Source organism: Erigeron canadensis, chromosome 9, assembly GCF_010389155.1.
Source record: "Erigeron canadensis isolate Cc75 chromosome 9, C_canadensis_v1, whole genome shotgun sequence".
Taxonomy (NCBI): Eukaryota; Viridiplantae; Streptophyta; class Magnoliopsida; order Asterales; family Asteraceae; genus Erigeron; species Erigeron canadensis.
Genome location: NC_057769.1, coordinates 4,916,434 through 4,926,537, shown reverse-complemented (window position 1 = coordinate 4,926,537; position 10,104 = coordinate 4,916,434). Strand labels below are relative to the sequence as shown.

The following is a 10,104-nucleotide window of genomic DNA, read 5'->3' as shown; positions in this document are numbered from 1 at the left end:
GACTCCGATCGAGATGATTCAACTTTCTACAGGTTCAGAAGATTATTATCTACAAGTTTTATGTTGATCTCTTCCGATGAATTAGCCACTATGATCACGTTTTGGAAGTTTGAAACACGAAGATAAAACATGAAATCGACATTAATCACTTCGGCCCCATTCAATTAATATTTGCAACATTGAATTGAAAATTTACATTCCAATAGACAAGTTTCTGATACAATTTGGCTCAGAGCTTCACTATTCACTACTATAGACCAAAACTCAATGTCGAAAAATTCATCGCAAGTTGTTGAAGACATGAGCTATAAATATCACTCGTAGAAGGACGTTCAAAGTGTGCCTACTAGTGAGAGCTACCATCTCACTCTTCCTCAGAGCTACCATCTCACTCTTCCTCAACATTAAAGTTATTTGTAGTTTTAGTAATTCTAGTAGTAGTTACCATTGTCATTCGAAAAACTTGCTGTGACAATTCCCGTTCAAAACTCAAATCGCATTCTAAATCAGTTTATATTAATTAATAAATGTATTAGCAACATCTTCAAGTTACAGCAAGTTTGTTTCTTAGTTTACACTCATTTCAAGTTTGAGTTAGTAACAACTGTTCGAAAAACTTCGGTCTCCATTTGTGAAAAATCCACACGTTAGATTTTAGTTTTGAAGGGTGTTCCAAGTTCGTTAATGATCCATTAAGTAGTGTGTAAAGTTTCGCGAAGTTTCTTTACCATCCGTTCGTTCGCATGAAAAACATTCACGAGTATTTTTCACGAATTTTGATCTAGTTTACGGGTTAATTGTGAAGGGTTCAAAGTCATCTTAGTAGTTCGATAGATAGATTGAGGCTTAGTCTAGTTGCATTAAAAAGTAGAAGTGTTACCGGCTACCATAACAGCTAGTTCGAGTGAGACGAAGTAGGCTGTTGGTGCAAGTTCTTGAAAGGTTTTGTTTAGATTTCAAAGTTCTCCATCAATCATCTCATTCACGTAAGGGTTGATATTAATGCTAAACTTTTAGTCTCCTAGTCTGATAGACATTAGCAGCAGTATTTAAATAGTGAGGTAAAAGTCTTATTACCGTTGGAGGTTAACTTTTCATATCGTTACTTTAAGTCATTTCCATTTTTAGTTTGATAATCGGATAGTGACAGTCTGATTATAAACTGGAGGTTGAAATTAATTTCTGGTCCCAAAGATCAAACAAACTCTTTTCGTTAAAAATAGTTTTAAAAAACTATTTTTAGGTTGTAATGACCTTAAAATTTATCTTTCGCTCCTCTTACACCAAAATTTACTTTTCAGTCAATTAAAAGCTTTCAAAAGATCACTTTTAGTTTGTTAAGCAACGTGACAACTCGGTCATAAACCCCCCAATTTTACACTTTATTTTTAGAGTAGATTCAATATTGTTATTAACTACTAATCTAATTCCCTTGGACGATCTTGCACTTACTACTAGCTATACTATACGCGACGGGGTACACTGTCCATGTGTGTAATATAATTATTAATATATCATTGTTTTATAAATTTAAAACTTGGGTGATTTTTACGAACAAAACAATTTAATAAAATATACACTAAAATACACGCATCAAGACGTTACCAAACACTACCTAATAGTACTTCCGTTTTAGATTATGCTATAAGAAAGTTAGTTTGAAAATGAGACAATTGTCCTTAATGAACCCCAATGGAAAGAGTTATTATGAAAGACCTAATTCGTTATTAATGAACTAATTTACACCTTAAACCACCTACACACTGGACCTGTCACCACTACTAATATTAACCGCCATTACCACCCGTCGCCGCCACTCTCAAGATATAACATACATATCCTAATAACCATTTTTTATTCAAAACATTTTAATATCATCAAAGCATACATATCCTAATAACCATTTATGTTTTATCCATAACTAATTTTATGTTATAATAAAAATTTGGATTGAGATTCCCTAAAGTTATAGTAACTTTATAGGTAAAGTTAGGATCATCTCCACCATTGAATTAAAATCAAAGGTTAAGATTCAAAAATGATTTTTTTAATCTTAACAATTGATTTTAATCCAATGATCCACATCCATCAACTTTACCTATAAAGTTGATATTAACTTTAGGGAATCTCAATCCTAAAAATTTAATATGTTCATCTTGCGTATTACGCGGGAAAACAAACTAACTTGTTGTTTTAATAAGGGATAACTGCAGAAAATTGAAAACACCTTTCGACTAATTCACGAAAATAGCAGTGACCTTTAAAAGTTTTTTTTTTTAGAAATGAACTTTCATTTATTACCGGAAATAGCAACATTTGACACGTGTACATGGTGACGTGGACATTTTTTGATTACGTGACATTTTTTAATGACTTGGCATTATTTGTTATTTATCAGCTTCTTTTCATTGTTTTTTGTCGAGTCTATTCCATTTTCATGCATTGAGAAGCTATGTATGAAGATCATAAAGGAGACATAGATCTATCTCGAGATCATATAATAGATGCCAAAACGTCTTCGTTTTCGTCAGAGAGAAATCCTGTGGATGTTCAAGGTGAGACGAGAGTTTCATAGGCCGGATTTAGGCCATTTATAAAGAGTTTCCGCGGATGACATAGATCCAGATGGCGAAGGTCTAGAGTTTAACTCGAGCTCGAACAAACTGTTAGCGGTTTTTAAGTTAGTTGAAGAAATCAAAGAAAAAACCATTTCTACATCCAACAATAAATTATCGTTCCTTACTAAAAAGTAAACTTTTAAATGTCATTGTTATTTTCGTAAATTGGTCTGAAAGTCTTTTCTATTTTCTGTGTTATAAAGAATGTCACGTAATTAAAAATGCCACTTAATAAAAAATGTCCACGTGTCAAATGTTACTATTTCTGGTAATAAATGAAAGTTTATTTCTAAAAAATAAAACTTTTGAAGGTCACTGCTATTTTCGTGAATTTGTCGAAAAATGCTTTCTATTTTCTGCCGTTATCCCTTTTAATAATGTACATAATTCACGAAATTCACATATTATTTTTAATATGGTTATAAAATGAAAAATAATAAAGTGTTATCGTCCTATGTTTTATAGAATCAACTTTTGGTCCCCAGCTTATCTTGTAATTTATCTCTTTGCTAGGGGTCACTTTCTTTTCCTAAAAAATAAACTCAAAGTCGACAAAGTTTTTGAATATCCTTAAATTGTTATTAACTTCACATCTTGAGTAAATTGAGGATGCCAATGTTCAAAAAAAATAAAAAATAAAAATGAGGATGCTCTAGTACCTCTATGGGAAGACATGATTTCGATCTAGCAATGTTAGAATTATTTTGTAGGTTAGTTATTCAGTCGGTGTTTTAGTTAGGGGCGGTTTAGTTTAGTTGTAGGGACCATTTGGATTAATAATTTGATAAGAAATTGATGGAAATAAATATTTTATGAAAGTTGTAGCTAATTGTTTAAGTTTGAGCAAACGATGTTTACATCCAATTTAACGTTGTGCCTTCTATAGCGGTTAAAATTGGTGGTTTTTCTCTCCCCTGTGGCCCCTGACTTCGTGGATCAGTCGCTATTGACTGCATGCCCGTATGGATGTAATGGCTAGCCGTCCCGTGACATGAACACTAAAAAAAAATTGTTTAAGTTTTCTTTTTTTTAATAAAAAATTTAGATATTCAAAACACTTAAATACTTAAACACCAGTTTATGTTATTTTTTTAAAGAAAAATGATCCGTATTGCAGACTTTACCTAAACTTAGATACTGTCACTTTAAAAAAAGTTATAAATTAAACCTTTCAATTTGATAAACATACATAGTCTCCACTGAATTTTACATAACCTCCTATGAATTTTACATAATCTCTCCCTCCTTTAACTAAGATAGGGACTGCATGTTTTACCTAACATTTCCTTTTTTTTAATTGAACATTAATTTATACTTTTTTATTTATAAAAGACAGACTCTCTAGCACGAACCCGGTTAAGATAACGTAAGTTAGATTCTCTGTTGTGAGGACATGATCAACACCATTCAAAAATGAAAAAAAAAACCTTAAATTCAAGATAAATATAAAATATTATTAGCTTATCTTAATTTGTTTTATAAAAAATATTTGAAGCTTAGTTGAATACATTACAAGAAAAAAATATGATACATTATGTTTAAAATCATAAATGATATACATTATGACTTACTTAAATTGCAGATTAAAATATTGTAAAGATTTTTCTAGTTGGGTTTTAGAATAATTAGTATTCCTTACCTTTTTTTCTTTTCTAAATTTTCTTACTTATTATTTACATAGATAATACGGGTAATACATATATAGTAAATAGTAAGAACAGCGTGTGTAAAGTGGAAAAAAAAAGATGTCATAGTTGGGGTTTTGAATAATTCCTCACCGATGCCTCTTGTAGGAATCTGTTGGATAATAATTTTCAAGTCATGTTTACTTAGAAAAATTTTGTACCCGAAAATATTTCATAAAACAACACGGAACTAGAGATGCACAAAACCCGGACTATATCCTATATTTTAGTAATCAATAATTAGTTTGACTATTAGGGAAAAAAGATGGTTTTAACCATTTGCAAATTCTTTAACCAAAAATATTGAATTTCCCATTAAAATAATAAAGGTAATGGATAAACATGAATGAGGCTGCCACTGCCTATCTTATTATAGTATCCTTTTACCCAACATGTCATTATCCAACCGTTGTAGTGTCTGTTTCACTCACTACTAAAACAATACTGTCCTGACCTACTGTGTGTGTTTGTGACTGTGTGTAATCAATCAGCCACTGATCAGGTTCATCTCTTTCTTCTTCTTCTTCTTCTTCTTCTTATGTATATCTACTATATCACTGCTATATAATACTACAGTATATCTTCTGCTAAAAGAATCTTGATTTGACTGTCTCTTGTTTAGTATGAATCTGTCAGATTCCATGATTTGGTTACTTATGAAAAAGTTTAAGGGTCTATGAGTCTATTTGGTTGTAGGAAAACGTTTAAAGTTGTGACTTTATAGATAGATAAACGGGTAAACGGATGAGGTTTTTCCTGTTCAGATTACCCGGGAGGACAGGTTTTTGACTTAAAGATCTTTGCTTTCTTTTCTTTTCTAATGAGGATTTCCGCCACTAGGCCACCTTGGTGGTGGCGGCGGTTATAGTTGTGACTTTAAAGATCTTTGCTTTCTTTTATTTTCTAATGTTATTTGATTCGATAAGCCTGATTTGATCATCTTTCCATACTATATATTGTAATACCGTTAAAACTGAACAATAAGCTCACAAGTAAAAAAACAAGGAAAAAAATATGGACTTAGTATCCCAAAAGGATAAGTTAGACCAACACCCCCCTTCATGCAATGATAGTGTAGTGATATAGGACACACTAGTACCGGGTATTTTGTATGCAGTTAGCGTGATTTTTGCATGTGCTATATTGGCCAAGAGACGGGGGTTCAAACGGGCGGGTTACCATTTTGAAATGAATCAATGATTTCGGGTAGTGGGTTGGCTTTCTCATTTACGTGTGTGAACGTTTTGAGTTAAAACACTACTGATGTTGTCTGAACTTTTTGATGAAGATTTGAGCTTACAACAGGTAAAAATGCAAAGAAGTATCGGAACATTTCTATCACATGGAAGCGTTGTGAAGAATGCGGTTCTCCAACACATTCGTTTGGTGAATCCTCTTGCACGATCTCTTGTGAGGCATGAGTCAACTTCGGCAGCTCGTATTGAAGAGCAAGGTTTTGAAAGCACTAAAATTTCAGATGTTTTAAAAGGAAAGGGGAAAAGTGCCGATGGTTCATGGCTTTGGTGCACCACCGAAGATTCCGTGTATGACGCCGTCAAGTCGGTATGTAACATGGTTAAGGTCCATCTATGTAATGTAGAAGTGTTGAACAAATTTACTTGTAAGTGGGTTGATTCCAGTTACGTTTATCTCCAAATGGATCAATAGTTTTACAGTGTAAATATCAATCATAAAACTCCTAAATCAATCATAAAGTTGACAACTTTTTGTTGAAATACTATAATTATCATATTCAATTTTGACATGAAATTTTTTATTGATAAACTAAAATTGGACGGAAAGTATACATATAACCCAGCCATAGTTACCTTTTTGGCCCTTTACCTAAGCTGTCAAGCCACCCATTTTGCTGCCTCTATCGTAATGCATAGCAGTATTTACAGGCTAACCCAAAATGAAAACTTCATATGATTGTTATTATGGGCCTTTTCTTATATGACATGGTTCAAGTCTATTATGATGACCAAAAGAGTGTATGTTGCAGATGACACAACACAATGTTGGAGCTTTGGTGGTGGTGAAACCCGGGGAGGAGAAATCCATTGCTGGAATTATCACAGAAAGAGGTAATTCAGTGGAATTTTTGTCTTTCATCATATATAGTTAGAATTGTTCTGCAAATATTACCCTGTTTTGGTTGATAAGATCATAAGTTGCTAAACCCATACTTTTTCTTCAGATTATCTCAGGAAAATTATTGTTCAGGGAAGATCGTCGAAGTCAACCAAGGTTGGAGATATCATGACAGAAGAGGTATAAATATAATCTCACAACCTCCAAAACATGATCACGCTCCCTTCAGTTTGCCTCTTCGCTATTGCTTTTTAAGTTCGTTTTATGACCAATGACTGTTTTTTAAAGTGATCATTCTTTTGTTTTGGTTACAGAACAAGCTTATCACGGTCACTCCAGACACCAAAGTTCTGAAAGCAATGCAGTTGATGACAGGTATCTTATACTTCTATCCTTGCGTCATTGAAATTGCACATGGTTTTATGATATTGTATGACTGCTGCCTCATATACCAACTACATTAGGTGTTACATAATGAGATATAAGCTGTAATGATGACGGCAAAACCAGTTACTCCAACTTTGATGATTGTCAAAAAAAATTGTTATACTTCCAGCTTTTATGGGCATAGGAGTAAATCTTGCCAAATTTTTACGTAGTTCATTTTGATCCAAATCAAGGAATCAGTAATCACCTTTTTTCTCCCATAAAAATTGCAGCTATGGTATGGTCTTGTGAATAGGTTCAGCAATTCTTTGAGCTCAAAATTACTTGAACTTGTTTAAGTAGAACTAGCCTTGCTTAGCTGAGTATGGTTTTATTATTGAGCTACTCGAGGTTTCGAATAAAGCTCAATATTAGTCTAAGGTGGTTGCGTTGAGCTCAATCTCAGCTTGTCCACTGCCCTGTTCAAGTGTCTTGACTGTACCTTCTAACAACAAAAAGTTGAAGTGTAGTGATAATAATTGACTCAAAATGAAACTTGCGCAATTTTCATGGGATGGAGGGGATTTTTTCTAGCCATTATGTTACATTTTCGTTAGACTAATTAAGGAGCCGCGTTCTCTTTTCCATAAAATTGCAATGGTTTTATGAATGTTTTCAACAATTAGCCAAATGTCCTAAACCATCTAATAGTGACACAATATTGCGTGGTCTTATACATTGTATTACCAAAGTATTTAACGAGTAATCTAATGTTTCAAAACCTCCAAGAATGATAAAGTAATAGCGGAATTTCTAATACTAATATTGGCTAATAGTTGCTATCAACTATGAGAGCTGAAAACAAGTGGATCTTTTGTGAGAAAAGATCTGTAGTTCATGGGTCAATGGGTCCAGGTTGCAATGAGAAAAGTAACGATCTTATGGATCTTTTGTGTGATTTTGACTGTGTATATAGCCTCAGTGATTTAACCTAAGTAGATGTGGCAAATTGGGTGTGTTCAGTAATGGGTCAAAACAAGTTTCTTTGTGATTTTGACTGTGTATGTAGCCTCAGTGATTGAAGATCTGAGGCTAACCTAAAGTAGAGGTGGCAAAATGGGTGCGCTTGGTAATGAGTCAAAACAAGTTTCGCTTTCAATAAGTTGTCTATGGTACGAAGCGTAATGGGGCTGGGTTGGGTTGGGTTGAAATGTTACATTTTCTGCTCATTTTTATGAATATATAATGCGAATATTATAAAACTTTGTTGTTAGAATACTAATTCAGTGTTTTCAAAATAAAATGATTTGGCTCCAAGAATCAGAAGTAAGCTTTAGGCAACTTTCAATCCATTTTTTAGCTACAAAATCCATTAAGGATGAAACTTATCCGAATTATACCCATCTATAAGCAAATTGGTTGAGATTGTGACCTCTTATCTAATATTAGATTTTGGGCTTTAATCTTGGCAGATAATCGTATTAGACACATTCCAGTGATTGATGAAAAGGGCATGCTAGGCATGGTTTCCATTGGAGATGTGGTCCGTGCTGTTGTAAGCGAGCACAGGGAAGAGCTCAACCGTCTGAATGCGTTCATTCAAGGAGGCTACTAGAAACCATAGAACTCGACCACCTGAATGTGTTCATTCAAGGAGGCTACTAGAAACCATAGATGATGATAATGACGATAAGTTGCTTCTCTGTAAACACGGTTATATGCTGAGTTTGAAGTATGCCTTTTCTTTTAATGCTTGTATAATATTGTGTTGCTCTACAAACTTGACATAAAAAGCTTGAAGCTTTATATGTTATATTTCGTTCTGATGTCAATTGTGACTATGTGTGTGCAACTTGCGTGAGCTGTTATATTTTCTTGCTTTTCTTTTCTTTTTTTTTTTTTTTTTTAAATTTATAATCTGTTCTACAGGCCAGGTATCCTACAAATAGACCACTTTCTATATTCCACAATCTCATCTACTAAAATCGATCCTTCCAAACTCGTCAAGCTTCTGAAAACTTCGTGTCATATTGTTCACAAACTTAGGTCATTGGAAAGGGATAAACGGGGAAATTTTTACCTGTTCGGGTATTTGGGAAGGGTCAGTATTTTTTAATCAAATATCGGATGATTATAGAATTGTTTCTTAAAACATGTTTTATAATGTGAGACCTCTTGTGAAAAAATAAAACTCACATAAAACTCAGGACAACCAAGTCACTTTTATGTTAGTTCAAAAACACAAAGTTGGTCATCGTTATTATAAAAAAAATAAGGGAAATTTACTTTGTTTGATCAAATTGAGACCTTGTGGTCTTGTTTGATCAAAAACACCTGGCCACTCTCTCCTCTCTTCTCCCACTCTCCTCTTTCCGTGCTCCCCTTTTCTGCTAATGGTCATTTTTCAAAAAAAAAAAAAAAAAAACCTAATTTTCTATACACATTAAATCCTAATCCTATTTTACACAGATGATTTTGTAAAAGAATTATGAAGAAACGACCATAATATTTTTGTTGCTTGCCCTCTGTTCCATTAGTTGTTGTATTTGAAGAAACGACCATAATGGCAAAAATGTTGCTTGGGCTCTAACTTTTTCGTTCACAATTTTTAGGGCGTTTTAGAAAACTTTAATGGTTGGATACGACAATATGATTCATAAAGTAAGTGTTATACTTTACGACAGATAGAGTGTACTATTGAGTGAAATGACATCTCAAAATTTAGTTTATATAAATACAGGCTATATGAAGCCATAACATTGACAAACAAAACAAGATGGATCATGAGTGGTATGATTGGTATTTTAGATTTCTTGGTGAACAATATATTACGAAATATATGGTAAGGTTTATGGTAAGTTTTTTATTACTTATTTTTCTGGTTTACGTCAATAATTGAAATAATTCTTGCTATATACTATAATGAAATAAATATTCAATGTTATGGGAATAAAAAATGAGGAAGGGGGAAAAGAAGAGCGAAAAAGAGTAGCAAGGTGTCTTGCTTTGATGGGGTAACATGTCATATGTAAGACTACAAGGTCTCAATTTGACCAAACAGGTAAATTTTTCAAAAACTAAACTATGAATAACCAAGCCACTTTGACGGAGGCACAAATAACTGAAAATTGCCAATGAGGCACAATCGTCGTCGCTGCCACCCGTCATCGCCACAGCCGCCACAACATGCCGGCTCCATCTTCGTCGCATTGCACATGTACCCTTCCAATTCTATTGATATAAATAGACTCTCGACAAATCGAATCATTAATCTTAAATAATTCTTTATGGGAAAATGATCCGTACTGCAGATTTTACTTAAGCTTAGGTACTGTCACTTA

General features: G+C 33.3%; 1 protein-coding gene across 2 annotated transcripts; it reads left to right on the top strand.

Moving 5' to 3' along the window:
- The first annotated feature begins 4,698 nt into the window (after positions 1–4,698).
- LOC122582334 (CBS domain-containing protein CBSX3, mitochondrial-like) lies at positions 4,699–8,595 on the top strand. Of its 2 annotated transcripts, none has more exons than XM_043754703.1 (6): positions 4,699–4,805; positions 5,592–5,866; positions 6,309–6,390; positions 6,504–6,577; positions 6,712–6,772; positions 8,236–8,595. In XM_043754703.1, the coding sequence occupies exons 2-6, from the start codon at positions 5,615–5,617 to the stop codon at positions 8,376–8,378; spliced, it is 612 nt and encodes a 203-aa protein (XP_043610638.1). In that variant the 5' UTR covers positions 4,699–4,805; positions 5,592–5,614; the 3' UTR covers positions 8,379–8,595. The 2 variants fall into 2 exon arrangements, with proteins under 2 accessions (XP_043610638.1, XP_043610639.1); XM_043754704.1 differs by having other exon boundaries at positions 4,702–4,805; positions 5,609–5,866.
- The last annotated feature ends 1,509 nt before the right edge of the window (positions 8,596–10,104 follow it).